The following is a 17122-nucleotide window of genomic DNA, read 5'->3' on the forward strand; positions in this document are numbered from 1 at the left end:
TTTTTACAAAAGAGATTGTTTCATCTTTGTTCATGTTTTATTATCACTGTGAATATGGTCAGAGCTTCATAATGCACTAAAAATAATTACTAGCTACAATAAATTTATAGTTTTTCAGAATCTTTCCCATGTTTCTAAGAGCTTTTTTATCATAAAGGTCAAAACCCTGCTAGTCTCTAAGTACTTTAGACGTTACCTGATTTAGAATAATTTATGGAAAGGACAATGTGCCCGAATTCCATTAACCTTCCTTGGCCCTTTAATCAGCATTTTATAATTTAGCTGTTCTTATACAACTTTAAATGATTGAAATCTAGCTGTTTAGTATGCTAGTCTAAAAATCTAGTGTTGGTACTTATGTGCTTAGATAATATGCTTCTTTGACTTCCATTAATATGCTATAAAATACCATAAAAAAATCCTCTAAGATAATCAGATGATAGATTTTTTTGAGGCATAGAATTTATACAATGTGACTACTGTGTTTTTATTTTGTTAAAATAGTTTTATATTTAAAATTTCAGAGAAGATTCTTCTATCACATTGACTCTGTATTTCTAAGATTTTTTTAATAAAAATTTTTAGGTTAATGAGGTATAATTTATAGAAAGTGAAATTCACCCTTATTAGGTATAGTTCTATGTATTTTGACAAACATACACAGTCTTATAACCATTACTACAATTAAGATATAGAATATTTCCATCACCTCAAGAAATTCTGATGACCCTTGTTCAGTCTCCCTCCTACCACCTCTACCACCCACTCCACCTACTGGCAACAATCATCTATTTCTTGTTGCTCATTATAGTCTTTATGTCTGGCTTCTTCCATTTAGCATAGTGCTTTTGACATTCATCCCTGTTGTTGTTTCTATCAGCAGTTCTTTTTTTCAGTAGTATTCCACTTGTATGGCTGTATCACAATTTGTTTATTAATTACTAGTTGATAGACGTTTTGGATATCTCTAGTTTATGGCAATTATGACTAAAACCTCTATAAACATTTGCATACAGGTTTTTATGTGGACATACGTATTTATTTTCTTGGGTAGATGCTTAGGAATTGAAATTGTTGGGTCATATGGTAAGTGTATGTGTAGTTTTATAAGAAACTGCCAAACTGTTTTCAAACTGTTTTCTTGGAATCCCAAGTGTCCGTCTGTAATAATACTGCTTTAGCCTGGAGAACTTCTGTAACATTTCTTGAGGCACATGTCTGCTGACATTAATTTCTCTTGGCCTTTCTTTTTTAAGTGGGGGATTGGAGGTGGGATGTCTGAAAAAGTACATACCTTCATTTTTGAAAGATTTTTTACTCCATATGCAAGTCTGGATTGACTTTTTAAAAAATATATATTTATATTTATATAGGAGATGTCACTCCACTGCCTTATAACTTACAGAGTTTTAAACAAGAGGTCTAATTATTTTCCTAGTTCCTTCATGGCTGCCATCAAGATTTTCTCTTTGGTTTTCAGTAGTTTGACTGATATGTATAGGAGTTATCCTGCTTAGAATTCTTGAGTCTACTGTAGTTTTGTGTCCTTTGTTATTTGTGGAAAAATTCTCACCTATCATCTCTTCAAATACGTTTTCTGCTCCTTTCTCTTCTTTCTGGGATTTCAGTTACTTATCTGTTAGGCTCTGATATGTTCTATCCAGAAACTCTTATGTATCATGTTTTTTTTATTTCACCCTTTATTCTTTCTTTTTTGTGTTTCAGTTCAGATAACATATTGATTTATTTATATTGTTTCGTCAGCTGTGTTTAATCAACTGATGAGTCTGTTGAAGGAATTTTTATCACAGATTCTTTTTGGTATAGCATTTCCATTTTACTGTTTCTTAATAGATTCCATCTACCTGCTTAAATTCTATTTAGGTATGTTGGCCACCTTTTTCTCTAGATTCTTTAACATAGAAAGTATAGTTCTTTCAAACCCCATGTCATACAGTTCTAAATTTCAGGTCGTCTCTGAGTCTGTTTCTGTTGATTGCTTTGTTTCTTGAAAATGGGGTTTTGGTTTTGGGGTTGTTTCGTTTTGTTCTGCTTTGCTTTTATGTGTGTCTTCTCATTTTTTATTATATTCCAGTAATTTTGAATAGAATTGTAGAGGCTGATGAAATCGGTATATTTATGCCATTGTAAGGGAAGTTTGAGTCAATCTAATCAGAACCTAGGCTGGGTCTGAGTTTTATTATTGCTGTGGTTACTGTCAGTTTATCATAGCTCTCAAATTCCTCTAGCAGTGGGCTGCCCTTGCCTTAGTGTGAGGCCTACATGCTGGAGGGGTTTTCCTGCACAGCTGACCACAGAGGGCTTGCTGCATTGCACTCCTGCAGCATCCCAAGAGATAGATTGCTGCTGTTTGTTACTTCGTCCTGGGCTGCACGGGGGCTACGGGGTGTTCTGTTCTGGTCAGCCTCAGTCTCGGGGAGACCCTGTATGCCTGGGCCTCCATGAAAGGAGGTAGGGAGCTTTTTCATTGTTCCTGTTCCTTCTCTCTCTGGCAGCTAAACTCTTAGTGGTTTAGAGGAATTTTCTGCTGCTCCCCCAGCAGTGGGAAACTTGTATTGGTGTCAGTATGGGGTCTTTGGCCAAAGATAGTTCTCTGCCCCTCCCTCAGAGATAGAAAGGGTTTTGTTGTTGTTTTTTTTTCCCTACCCTTCTCCAGCTGTGATTGGTGTTTTCCTGTGCCATGGGGGTGCTAGGCTTTACTTCTTTCTCCTAATGGCATGAGGTTTTGCTTCCTAGGAGGCTTAGAGACTGTGTAGAAAAAACTATTTATACAAATGGACAATTTCACAGTTGCTATTTAGAGGGTTCTAATGACTGGGATCTATTTTTGACCATGGCTGCTTAAAATAACACCGAATTTTTAAAAGCTCATTGGCAGGTAATTTTATTTTCATATTTCATTTGCTGATTTTATTCCTGTCTTCTGAAATTATTTCACTAATCCTTACAATCATGAGAGATTTTGCCTTTTAAAATACTCGCAAAACCTTTTTCAGCTTTGGCATTGTCTTTTTTTTTTTTTTTTAAGTGACTGTTGAAAATCAATAATACTAAGTGCACTCTTAATTTAAAATTGAAATGTTCATGATTGTCACATTCTTATTAGGAGGAACAAAACCAATACCCATACTTGGTGATATAACTGTGTGCTTTAGATTTCAAAATGCAGGGTGAACAGTATAAATTATTAATATGATTCTTGTTGGTTTGATAAGCATTATAAATGCCAGACTACCTTTTTCTTTTTCTTTTCTTTTTTTTTTAAACTCTCATTTTATCTGCAAGAACGAACTCTTCAGCCCTCAGGGAAATTATCAGGCTGGGTAAAAACTTCCTGAGAGGCAGTGTTGCATGGATTGGAGCCAGACTGCTTGGGTTCTAATTAGTTTTACATCTTAGTAGTTATGTAACTTTGGACGAGTTACCTAGTCTCATTATGCCTCAATTTCCTCATCTAAATTAAAGATAATAATAGGATCTAGCTCAAAAGCTTATTGCAAGAATTATGAGGGTTAATATACATGAAACACTTAGAACAGTGCCTGGCCCCATACAAAGTACTGCAGAAGTGTTTGCTATAACATAGAGTTTCATCCTGTGAGTCACAAAGAGCTGCTGATAAGCTGAAACAACCCAAAAATGGAAAGGCAAGGGATTGGAAAAAATCCTGGTAAGAGATTATTCAGCCATAGGCTATTCCACAGGCTACAGGGAGGGAAGGACAGGAGTGAACCCAGGCACACATCCTGGAACAGACAGTCATGATTACATTTGATCAGATCTCTGCTTCTGATCACACAGAAAATGCTCTTGTGTACTTCAAGCCTGAGCTAAGTCCATGGGGCAGAGGCAGGAGGGAGGGAGAAGTCAATGAGCCAAGCAGAACTTGGCCATAAGGGCCAAGGCTCACTTCTGTATTTCCTTCATTCTGATCAGAACACTAATAATGTGGACTCAGACTCACTAATTATTCCAGGTTTAGCTGTGTGAATTTCAACAAATTATTTAACCCTTTTCAATTTCAGTTTCTTTGTAAAATGGAGATGATAAGAATAAGACTTCTGAAGTTGTTAAGTTAAGGAAATAATCCCTGTAAGGTGCTTATTCATTAACTCAGTGCCTTAAACATAGGAAATATTCTGGATGGTCATCATCCTCACTCCCTCCCCCTCTCCACTGTCAACATCATCATCATCATCAGTTGTCACGGGAATCCCAAGACGCTGAAATCCTGATCTGACACAGCCTTTGCTTCTATACTTTTTCTCGTTCCTCAGGCTTCTAAAGGAAATAAGTACACAGAGAACAAAACCAAACAAACTGTTTGCACTTTACCACTATGAGGTTTGGCCTTCATATAGTAGACCCTGGTTGAACTAGGCTGGTCTGTTTGGAGAACTGATTTGGTCTTTCACTCAGCTAGATACCAACACAGCTCTCCTTTGGCAAGGTAGAGGCTTTAAAAGCACGCCATCTTCTAATAATTACAGTTTTATTTCTAATCTTTATGATTTTTGCTTCTTCTTGTTGCACAAATTAGGGCCTTCAACTGATGTTAAATAAAAGTGCTGAGTAGCAGATATCCTTGTCTCATTTCTATTCTCAGGGAGAATGTCTTAGTCACCTTGGGCTGCCATAACAAAATATCACAGATGGGGTGGCTTAAACAACAGAAACTTATTTTCTCACAGTTCTGAAGGCTAGAAGTCCAAGTTCAAGGTGCCAGCATGATTGGTTTCCGGTGAGAGCTCTCTTCTGGCTTATGGATGGTCACCTTTGTACTTTGTCCTCACATGGCAGAAGCAAAATAAAATAATTATGAAAAGCTTTTGATCTACTCTAAAGGTGATTAAGCAGAGACTGAGTCCCCAGAACAAATGGATGCCCTTGTCACTTTTAATGTAATTTTTGTTCATAAAAATATTTGACGATAAAAAATTAAATTGAAATGCTTTCCTTTAGATTTCATAGGATAGCAATTAAGAACACAGAAAAAGAGGCAACATGTGATATAGATTTTTCTGTCGGACTGCCTCGTGTCAGATTCCAGTTCATTTACTAGCACTGGGATCCTGGCAAATTACCTCCCCTCTCTAAGGCCTCAGTTCCTTCATCTGTAAAAAGGGCCAAATAACACTACCTGTCCCTTGGGGCATTTGAGAAAATGTAAGTGATAATCTCTATAAAGTGCTTGGCACATAGCCACCATAATTTATTGAGAACCATCAATATTATTTTTGTTGTCATTAAATTGAAAGACACTTGAAGGTAATACAAGTGAAGGAAAACAGGTTCCTTCTGGACACACACTCCTTGAAGTTAAAGAAAATACAAATAAAATGGCCTCATCAAGATACTTCTTTTAGCATAAGGAATATCTGACCAAATTATTTTAGTTAAAAATTCTCAACTACATATAAAAGTCACCTCAGGATACAGTTTAAGAAAGATGTATTTTTTAGGCCCCACACCCAGTGTGGGGCTCAAACTCATGACTGAGATCAAGAGTCACATCCTCCACTGACTGAGCCAGCCAGGCACCCCTAAATTAAGTATTTTAATAGTAGAATTAATTTGAGAAAGAGAGCCTTGTCACATTGTAGTAAGTTGTAACATCAGTCTAAGAAAGTAGAAAATTACGAGTTTTAGTAAACAATTGTAATATATTGTAGTCTATATTGTAATATATTGTTGTCATAGCTTTTTTGCGTATCAGCTATTTTTTGGAAAAAGCCTCATAGCCAATTAATACAATGGATTTTTAAATAGCAACTGTGATGTGTATCTAAGTCTAGCTAATCCTGTGGTGAAAATACATTTTTTAAAAATACTTTATTTTACTTTTAAGTAGGCTCCATGCCCAACGTGGGTCTCAAACTCATGACTCCGAGACCAAGAGTCACATGCTCTACCGACTGAGCCAGCTAGGCGCCCCAGTGGAAATACCTATTTCTTACACTATTAAAAGATAGTTTTTTCATGAGAAATTGTTCAAAGAACCTGTTATTAAAGCATATGATTTCAGTGGTTAGTGCTAGGTATTTGGCAGAGTTTCTTTGGAGAGTATATGTCAACTCATTTTATCAAATAAGAAATCAAATATTTAAAAGCGTTGTGCCCAGAGATGCAGAGGGACATCCTGCTATTAAGAATACTTTGGATTTCTGTGAATTTACAGGTAAATTTATAAATCTAAAGAAATAAACCTTTCACAAGGAAAATGGAAAAATTTCAAAAGCAACTTAAAACTGTAAATACTTTTTTCTTCTTCAGATGATTTATAAACATGCTGCTGTCATCTTTAAATTTCTGAAACACATGGAGTGTTTGTATTAACAAGACACGTATATATTAATTACTGCTTATTTTTATAAAGGTTCAGAGGTCCAAACAGATGACATTCTGTGGATAGCCATGGCGGGGACTCATCAGATATGGGCACTGCTGCTGGACTGTGGCAGACTACCAAAGAAAAAGTAAGTGACAGTATCTCTCTTTGGGTAAACTATGAGTTCACAGAATTCCCTCTCCTCAAGTCTCTGTTCTTGCAACGCCTCTGTGCTGGTTGGGATGTGCTGGGCTACAGCACCGTAACAAACAACCAGATTCTCAGGAGCGTAAGACGAGGTTGTTTCTTGCCCACTCACATAGGTTCACTGGGGAGCGCTCCTCTGCCAGGCTGTTGACCAGGCTGATGAAGCAGCCACCTGCTTCATCTGGAGCTTTGCCAGTCATCCTGGCAGAGAGAGAGGTGGTGAGTCGCTCAGTGGCTCTTAAAGCTTCTACTCAGAAGTGACACACATCACTTAAATTTCATCAGCCCAAGTAAGTCTTGTGACCACCATTGCTAACTTCCGGGAACGTGGGAAGATCAGTCCTCTCGAGCCTCCAGAGAGAGAACTGGAAATGTTTGGTGGCCGCTCTCTTAACATGCAGTTCACACATCCCTGCTCAGGATTACAAATGTTTGAGTACTATGTGGCAGAGTGCTTGATGGCTCAGGTTTTGTAGTCCTGCCTGAGATCGAATCCTGGCTCTGCCCCTTACTATGTCTGGGAGCTTAGGAGAGCCAATTTAACTTTCTGTGCTTCGGCCTCTTTATATCTTAACTTCATAGGCTTGTTTTGAAAATTAATAATAGGTATGAAGAGTTCAGCCTGGTGCCTGGCTTATACAGTAAATGTAGGAGTTTCGCTACCACTGTTGGGGATATAAATATGAAAAAGTAGTGTCTCTGCAGTTTCTTATATCCTTTCTGTAGAGCCTTATCTCTTCTCCCTCACACTCCAGGTAGAACTGACCATACTCTTCTCTGTGACCTCACTACACTCCCTGTGTAGTTACATTACTGCACTGAAAAGTTCCTTCTCTCTTCCCCTCCTCCTCCCTCCGTCCCTCTTTTTTCTTCTCTCCCCTGACCCTGTTTCTGGTTGCATTTGCTGGTTTCCATAACTATTTCCTCCTACTAGACTGTCCCTTAAAGTAAAATTGTCCCTTACATAAATAAGAGGAATACCCAATATCAATAAAATATGAGGTATCAAGGAAGGCTTCCTGGAAGAAGCTGCTAAATTAAAACCTGATAGAGGAGCAGGAGTTAGGGAGAGTGGAGGTTTTCCAGGCAAGAAATGACACCAGTGATGTGAGTAAAAGCCAGATTGTGAAGCGCCTTCTGTGTCCTTTGAAGAAATGTGAACATTATTCTGCATGCCTTTATGGAAAGTTTTGAGCGGGCTAGTGACATGATTTGATCTGTGTTTTTGAAAGAACACTGGCAGCATTTGGACTGGGAGAAAACTAGACACAGAGATAGCAGTGAGGGGACTGTGGTCATCTCCAGGCAAGAGAAGATAGTAGCCTGAACAGTGTGGTGACCAGAAACATTAATGCGAGGCATAATTATAAACAGTAGAAGTAACAGAGATGGCCAGAATGCACTGTTCTAGATGGCTGTTTTCGACCCATATGGTCAAGAGTGGGCTAAATTTCCAAATAAGTAGAGTTTTCTCACTCTCGTTCATAATAGGAAAATGTCCAGTCGGATCACATGGACCTGTATCATAATTTTAAGGATGCTTGATCTTTTTTACTGATCTTCCAGTGGTAAAGACTGCTAATGTTTTACAAGGTCCTTTTCTCCCCACTCTTTCTTTTATTTAATTAAGGAAACTCCTATTTGAAATTAAGATTCATATTAATTACTTTTTAATTTATTTGTTTGGCATATTAGTTATCACATGTATTTCTCTGACTACATTTTTCTTTAAGTTTCTTGAATAAGTGGCTGTATTTTATACATTCTGTATCCCTTTGCCTCTATCCCCCATTAGGAACATATCAGTGAATAAGTGATTGGTGGTCATCTTAGACTTCTGCCTGCTGGGCCATATCTGGAGATGATGTACATGTCGTCTCATTACTTTGCATCCTGAGTCAGCTTCTTCCCCTCCCTCGACGCAGCATACCACCGTGTCTTCCTTCCAGTTCCTCCAGCATAAACCTAGAAGTCAAAGTGTAAAGCTTTCTATTACAAAAAGAATCACTGCAAAGTCTTTTAAATAGAAATTTCTCTATTGTATATAAGAAATTGATTTTACAGTTGATTAAAGCAGCATAATTGTCCTGTAAGAAGTTAAGCTGGGGGCGCCTAGGTGGCTCAGTTGGTTGAGCGACTGCCTTCGGCTCAGGTCGTGATCCTGGAGTCCCGGGATCGAGTTCCGCGTCGGGCTCCCTGCTCAGCAGGGAGTCTGCTTCTCCCTCTGACCCTCCTCCCTCTCATGCTCTCTGTCTCTCATTCTCTCTCTCGCAAATAAATAAAAAAAAAAACTTATAAAAAAAAAAAGCTGGGATCCAGATGTACCTATCTCTGGCCATTTGTAGGGGAAAAAAAAAAAAAACCACACACAACTATCCAGTCAATAATATGATCATTGAGAATAGTTTCAATTTTGTGTATGTCAAAAAAAAAAAAAAAGTAAAGGTCCCTGCACAGTGAGTAAGTTAATGATTTAGAAGCACTACAGGGAAAGTAAAGCTGACTTGCACACTTGAGGCGAAGATCATGGGTCTGTTTTTTAACAGTGTTTATCACCACCGATTTCATTACTTACATTCATTTGATGACTAAATTGGACACAACATAACGATGTCGATTCCACCTATGAACTTGGGTTTTTTTAGTGAGCTGAAAAAAGGAACATGCCTTCGGTTTGCTGGAAGCGGAAATGAAGAGAACCGAAATAATGCATATCCTCACAAGGCAGGCTTTGCCCAGCCTTCAGGTCTCTCTCTGGCCCCCGAAGATCCCTGGAGCTGCCTGTTTGTCGCAGACAGTGAGAGCAGCACGGTGAGAACTGTCTCGCTGAAAGACGGAGCAGTGAAGCACCTCGTGGGAGGAGAAAGAGATCCCATGGTAATGCGTGAAGATCGCTTTTGCATGCTATGCCCAGACCCTTAACCCCGCTTGCATGTTTCGAATTGTGAAGTTATTAAATTTCAGGGGAGCGAGTTCTTGGCCTATCCATAAATTAAAGTGGAAGTCAGGCCAAAGGAAATGCGAATATAAAGAAACGCAAGTAACAAAACCATCTAAGAAAAGTCAATTGACTCTACTTGATTACACAAATGTCGAGGCTTCAGGAAGAATGGAAGGATCAAATGTTGATTACAGAGGAAAGAGGAAAATGTAAATTAGATACTTGGCAGGAGGGTGGAAAGAGCACCAGATTAGTAGACTTGACCTGTTCCTGACCAGATGTGTGATCACTGTGCATAAAAGTACCAAGTGCCACAAATTAACACAGGTTCAAAATTCTGTCATTTGTTTTCTTGTCTGAATTGAATACCCAGGTCTATTTATATGAAATCAGACCCATTTCCCCTTTAACTTAAGTAGCATATAGAGTCTTCTTTTTACTTTATACCCTATGCTGTAGCACTGGAAGAATTTTAATACATGCTGTTTCTTTATTTAAAAAAAAAAAAAAGAATTTATTTGCTTTTGGTGATGTTGATGGAGAAGGAATCAGTGCCAAGCTTCAGCACCCACTTGGAGTAACTTGGGACAAGAAAAGGAATCTACTTTATGTGGCAGACTCTTATAATCACAAGGTGAGTCTTAACAGAATTCTAGATTATCCTGCTTTTCATCGGTGGCATGTAAAAAGCTGAAAGCTCTGTGAGCCTCCTCCAACTGCCACTTTAAAATAGAGAGGAGTAACAGTCTTTGACAACTGTGTACAGGCCTTTGCTGTTCTTTTCTTAGTCCTTTCTTTGCAAAGAGGATATGATGGCACTCGGAGCTGGAGAAGGGACTAAATCAGTTCCCCGTGACTACAGCAAAAAATCATGAATTGCGATCCATCAAAGCTGCCTAGTAACAGGGTAAATAAGGCGGCAGGTGTCGGGGAAATTAATATGTCAACTAACAAAGGAACGTTTTCGAGCTGTTGCATGGTTGCAGTGCCTGCTAGCAAATAATTCCATTTTCAGCAGCATTTCCATTTTTGTCTCTATTGCACGGATTATTCAATTGTTGCCATTTTTCTTTTCTATAAAAACTAGTGGAAAATGTTAATACCTTGTGATGACACCATAAATTAACATAATTGAGGCACAATTGGAAATCATTAGGTTTAACAGAAGCGGCCAATTCTCAGCCAGTGTTAGATGCTCGTGAAAAAGAAGAAAGTTCAACTGGGTCTCGTTATGAGGAAAAAGAATAACATTTAAAAAATTTTTTTTGATTCCAGAAATAATTTCATCAAAGATTGCTGCTGGAAGATAAGATATAATTGGGTGTTTTATGTCATTTTTAGCTCTCAGAATGGAGTGTCTCCCCTGAGACTGTAATTTGAATGTTTGGCTTTTCAAGAAAATATGGCAATGCATATATTTTTTTTAAGGTTGATTTATTTATGAGAGAGAGCACCCTCATGAGTGGGGGGAGGAACAGAGGGAGAGGGAGAGGCAGCAAATCCCCGGCTGGGCGCGGAGCCTGATGCAGGGCGCGTTCTCACAGCCCTGAGGTCACTCCCTGATCCGAAATCAAGTCAGACCCTTAACTGACTGAGCCACTCAGGTGCGCTGGAAATGCCTATTCTTTTTCTGAGATTTAGTAGGAATGCTGATGGCAGGCACGTTCTCTGGTTTGCTTTTCACTACACTTTCCTATACTATGAACAAGAGCTTGACCTTCAGGTATATACTGCATGATTCTTTCTTTTTAGATTAAAGTTGTGGATCCCAAAACAAAAAACTGTTCAACATTAGCAGGAACCGGAGACGCAAGTAACATTATCACTTCCAGCTTTACCGAGTCAACTTTTAATGAACCAGGAGGCTTGTGTATTGGGGAGAATGGCCAGTTATATGTAGCAGACACCAATAATCATCAGATTAAAGTGATGGATTTAGAAACAAAAACAATTTCTGTGGTAAGCAATCAAAGTGTAAGAGTATTATTTTAAGAATGATACTAAAGTCCTCACAGCACAGAAAGAGGCGCTTTTGGTTAAATCATCTCCAGTGTTGGACATAAAACATGTAGGTAGAGTAGTGAATGCTCCTTCCAGAATGCCCTGTTCTTGTTAAAAATTCCATTTGTGACGAGAGTGTTTAAGATACTGGAAGTTGGAGAGAATTTGAACTTTCATCTGTGTTTAAATGTCAAAAAAAAAGTATGTGTATAGACATACACACATTGCGCATACATACTACATGGGTTGGGTTGTCCAGGTGTTTTGTTTTTTTTAAGGGTTCTTGGATTCACCATGGGAAACAAAGATAACACATTAATCTCTTACCAGGTAACCTCCCAAAGGAAACTCTAGGAGCCACATTTCTCAACACATTGAAAATAAGATTGGAAGAAACTTAAATGAGTTCTAATCAATTTTTAAAGATAAGGATATAGTTTCCAAAAATGTTCAAGCTACCTCTTGATATTATCACATTTGGCTGGGGAAAAAAAAAGCAAGAGCTTTTTTCCTAAAATTCTAGGAATTCCCAAGATACATAATTTTTTTTTTTTTAAAGATTTTATTTATTTGAGAGAGAGAGAGGGAGAGCACAAACAGGGGGAGCGGCAGGCAGAGGGAGAAGCAGGCTCCCTGCTCAGCAGGGAGCCCGACATGGGACTGGATCCCAGGACTGCGGGATCATGACCTGAGCCGAAGGCAGACACTTAACCAACCGAGCCACCCAGGCACCCCCAAGATATATTTTAAAATAAAAATACTGACTGCCATCATAACTGTCATTGCTCTTGACATAGATCATCTTATAGTTGGCAGTGAAAATTGTAAGTGGAATTATACCCCCTACATTTAAATTAAGTTTTACTTTAATTTCCTACCATCTATAAACATCCTGGATAATGAACTTAGTTCTGTTTCATTTGTATTGGTAATCTTTTTGCCAGGATGAAATATGTTTCTGAACCTATAAAATAATTATAAGGACGTCTAAGTAAGCACATTCCTAATTCAGACTAGAATGGCAATTAAGTTTTATCGACATAGAACCTCATTTTTCTACTGAGGTTCAAAAATAAGCTCTTTACAATTACTATGAAGTACTTGTGTTTTAATTAACAGATTTTCTTACTTCCTAGCTCCCAGTCTTCAGACCTGACAACGCTGTGGTAGATGGCCCATTCCTGGTCGAGAAACAGAGGACATTGCCCAAACTGCCTAAATCTGCTCCAAACATTAGACTTTCTCCAGTGGCTGCATCACCAGGCCAGACTCTCCAGTTCAGACTAAGATTAGACCTCCCATCAGGAGCAGAGCTGACCGAAGGGGTACCCAGTTGTTGGTTTCTAACAGCTGAAGGTACGAGAATAATCTTGCAAACGTTCCAGTATGAAATTGTATTTACCAGTCTACCTTCCAGTAATACAGTGCTCTAAATCTCAGAGTCCATTCTAAAGAAGGAAATTGATTTTCCCCTTTTTTTGTTTATTTTTTAAACGTACTCTTTTAACTGAAGTAACTTGATTCAGGCTTTTTCCAATTCAGTTTTTTGGTGGTTTTACTACTATCTATCTTTTACTTTTCCAGATCTGTATCTATCAAGTGCTTTAGAACTTTCAGTTGCTGTTCATTTTATTTCAAAAGGACTTGATTTACCACTTAAGCCTGAAGCTGCATTTTCTTCTTTAGAGATGCCAGAGGTAGAACCTGAGCCCCATTACTTGCTTGCTATAAGAAAATGGATGCCAAAACAGTATCTTAAAAGCATGCCATCCAAGTAGAAGAACAAAACATTGTTGGAGGATATGTAATTGAATACAAATGAATCACTGTGATCAGAATGCAGGCAGAGCCTTTGTCCTTACTAATTTGTAGTCATTTAAGCTAAGAGCACTTCCTGTTCGAGTCTGTTCTCAAGTAAAGTATTCAGCGACTGTAAATTGTGTAAAGATTTGAATGTGTATTTGAAGCTCTGTGTGCTCTTGATTAATGTATAAGAAGGAATCAGCCTGCCGCTTGCCTGATAGCAGTGCTTTCCAGCCCCTCTCATCAACTGTGAAGTAAAATATTAGCGGTCCAGAACTAAGGGCTGACTTCTTGTCTCTAATGACCTTCCTCTGTCCTGGTCTCCCACGCTCTTTCGCATGTTCTCAGTCTTCCATTTCCTCCCGCCTCCCCCCTCCTACCCTCTCACACACTTCTGTGCCTTCCCCAGTCCCAGGCTCTATGCCTTCCTACCTTGCTACTTTCTCAGGGCAGCCGCTGCTGTCCTGCAGCTACCCGCTGGGCAGCCACACCAAGAGAACCCAGAGATCTTGGTCGTGTAGCCAGGAGGAACTGCCGGGTCAGAGTTGGGGAGGCTGGCCCTGGGGTGACTGACACCACCCCCGCCCACCACCAGGGCTGAGGGCTGAGCTCTGCAGGTGAGGAGGAGGAAGACGTTCGGAGCCAGTTCTGTGGACAGGAGAGTACTCAAACCCTGGCCAGTCCTCAGTCCTCGACTGTCGGCTGAACTGTTGTGCTCTGTCTCTTAGTCTGCAAGGACTGCATCGATTGGCGATCACTGTTAATTTCATCTCTCTGTTGTAACTAAAGAAAGAGCAGTGGATTGATTTTTAAAATGCGATATTGACAAATTAACATGTTCGAGTCTGTTTGGTCCAACACAGAGATTAATAATGAGCCACTGGAATACAAAATACAGGTAAGTGTTAAGGTGAAGTAGTCTGTAGAGAAAAAGCACTTGTCCAAAATAGTGGTTCCATTTTTATTGTACATGGGCAAATAAGCTTTCAGACAAGAGTCCTAATAATTTAAGGTTTTTGAAAATTATTTTATAGGGTACATTTGTTACATCCATGATTAAAGGAAAGTTTTTCTTCTTGGCCAATTATTCGAAGAACTTAAAACATCTATTTTTAAACTAAATTTTGGTCTATATAATTTTTTTTTTTTTTTAAGATTTTATTTATTTGACAGAGAGAGACACAGCGAGAGAGGGAACACAAGCAGGGGGAGAGGGAGAAGCAGGCTTCCCCGCGGAGCAGGGAGCCTGATGCGGGGCTCGATCCCAGGACCCTGGGATCATGACCCGAGCCGAAGGCAGACGCTTAACGACTGAGCCACCCAGGCGCCCCGGTCTATATAAAGTTGTCAGCACATGTGAAGATTTGAAGTCCCCCCTCCAAAAAGGCAGTTGTAAAAGCACCACTGGCATATTATAACTTCACAAATCTCACATGTGATATATCTGAAAAATATCTAAAAAGGCTTTGTGTTTATTTCTAGATTTGGACATTAAAATAGCACAATTGTTTTCCTGTTTTGATTTAAAATATAAGTCTCCCACTAATCTGTTATCTAGCAAAGCCAAACATGAAATAAAACATATTCCCCAATACAGAAGCAAAGAAGGCCAAAGAATTTCAGATTTTCACCTTTCACTTTCTCCTTACTCTGACTTGACATATTTTTCTCAAATTTGAGTTTTGAATCAACAGAGAACTAGAAGCAATATACTGAAAGGGAGATGGAGAGGCCTAATAGAAGCGGGTGCTCCGAGTCCGTTGACTCATCCTGAGGTGAAAAGAAAGAAGAAAGCCAAAAAGTAGATATAGAATTTCATTACCACTCAGTAGGTTTTGTACAGATGACCAAAGTCACTGAGAAGTCATGAGACTGTGCTCCACGTCTTCTCTTTAAGATGGCAGGAAAGTATGTCCTGTGTTTTCCAGATGCTGGCTCTTGATTTCTAACCCCCCTTTAAGCTGAATATCCGTGTAAACATGTCCTTCCTCAATATGACACAGACGTCCCTTCTGAGGAGGCACTGCATGAATAAAGACATTTTTAAAATTCTGATACTAGAAGCTTAAAGATTTTTAATGGTTTATTACACTTATGTTATAATCTACATATTTAAATCTAAGAAGAGTTATGTATTAAAATGAGGCAGACAAAATCTTAGTATTTACATTGTTGAGCCGATCTGAATAATATATGCAGTGTTACTTGTCTCTGAAAATGTATTGTTTGGTTTTTACCTTTGGATATTTAATAATTCATCATTATCTTGACTTTGAAAGTGACTGCAGAGTTGTACATAATTTGTATACCCTAGGTTATTCTGTAGTTGTCATTGGCATTCCTAAACACTTTATCTGATAAAAATGACCTATTTGTTTGTTTATAGAACTTAATAGGTTTCATTTTTAATTTCAAGGATTAAGGATCTATAGCCATGTTTGCATTATTCAATTTGGTTTCAGTAGACATTTGCAATTTACAGTGTTCAAAGGAAGAATTTTGATAATTTGATATCAAGATCATTAGCCTGGGAACTTCTCATGGGTGGTCATTATATCCCATCTATGTCCTTCACACAGAGCATAATGCCTGGCACTTAGAGGCTTTCAGTAAATATCTGTTGATGGAATTTAGTCTTCATAAGGTTTGTCTAATTACCTACTTGTCTTCTTATACAGTCTTAGTAATTTACCTTTTTATTTTCTAGGCAATGAATGGCTTCTTCAAGGACAGATACCCTCTGGAGAAATAGAGAGCATTTCCAGTCAACCAGCGATCTCACTGCAGATTCCTGGAGATTGCTTATCACTTGAAGCCGTGATATCTATCAGCGTGTTCCTTTATTACTGCAGCGCAGACAGCAATGCCTGTATGATGAAGGGAGTTTTGTTCAGTCAGCCTTTACAAATAAGCAGTGCACACCAAGGGTGCATCGCTCCAGTAGAGCTCAAGTATGGATTTTAACAAGCCAGTTAGCTACCTGGCCGCCACAGCCACTGTCCTCCATCCTTATCATCACTGTAACTTAGGAAAAGCAGCTTTATTTCTGCCTCTGGATACCAAGGAGCCCACTGCTCAGTTCTAGCAACAGATTTTAAAATAAAGCTATGCTCCATATTTACTTATCTAGTATAAACAAATTCCTTCATTCTGGCTGTGTACCAGCTAAATCACTGACCATCATTTGAACCATGATTTTGTAATCCCTGCTGCTATTTGGCACAAAACTTAAATCCACACTGTAGTCTAGAATATTATCATGAACATAATTCGCAGTGAATACTGATAATGAAACCAAATATTTTAACTAACTTTTTCTACCTTTATTAGTATCAAGGAGCACATTTGAATATATACATTTCACAATAACTTTAAACAGAACCCAAGATCCAGGACACCTGCCATTCAAAGCCTAAGGTCTGTTTAAGCCAAAAAAAAAAAAAAAAAAGTCTTTACATCACAGTAGAAACTGAAAGAGTATCTGGGTGGTAAATATGTTCTTTTTTCTCTTCTGTGATTCTCTCAGTTGAGAGTGATTTAAAAGAGAATTTCTATTTTTATTATAAATTATTTGCTATCTTAACATACCATTATTAATGCCTTATAACTCTATTCAGAAAAAGTGTGTCAAAGGATGTACAGACTCACTCCCTTGAGTCCCCAGAGATACTATAATTTTCAGAGAAAAGGACTTTGAGACATATTACTGTCTGTGATACTATTCACGATAAAAAATAAATTGTGACAGCTGAATCTGAGTAAATGGGTATATATGTTGTCTTAGAGGTTTAAATTTCACTTAGAAGCATTAAGATATGCAG

The 17122-nt window shown here is 38.5% G+C and overlaps 1 protein-coding gene across 1 annotated transcript in view; it reads left to right on the forward strand.

The window, feature by feature from the left end:
* The window catches only part of NHLRC2 (NHL repeat containing 2), a 52797-nt gene extending 36013 nt beyond the window's left edge, over positions 1 to 16784 (forward strand). The window contains exons 6-11 of the mRNA XM_021699950.2: positions 6398 to 6497; positions 9202 to 9433; positions 10009 to 10131; positions 11250 to 11456; positions 12635 to 12854; positions 16009 to 16784. Coding sequence (XP_021555625.1) covers positions 6398 to 6497; positions 9202 to 9433; positions 10009 to 10131; positions 11250 to 11456; positions 12635 to 12854; positions 16009 to 16265 — 1139 coding nt within the window. The 3' untranslated portion in view covers positions 16266 to 16784. The remainder of the gene's footprint in view (positions 1 to 6397; positions 6498 to 9201; positions 9434 to 10008; positions 10132 to 11249; positions 11457 to 12634; positions 12855 to 16008) is intronic.
* The last annotated feature ends 338 nt before the right edge of the window (positions 16785 to 17122 follow it).

Source organism: Neomonachus schauinslandi, chromosome 6, assembly GCF_002201575.2.
Source record: "Neomonachus schauinslandi chromosome 6, ASM220157v2, whole genome shotgun sequence".
NCBI lineage: Eukaryota > Metazoa > Chordata > Mammalia > Carnivora > Phocidae > Neomonachus > Neomonachus schauinslandi.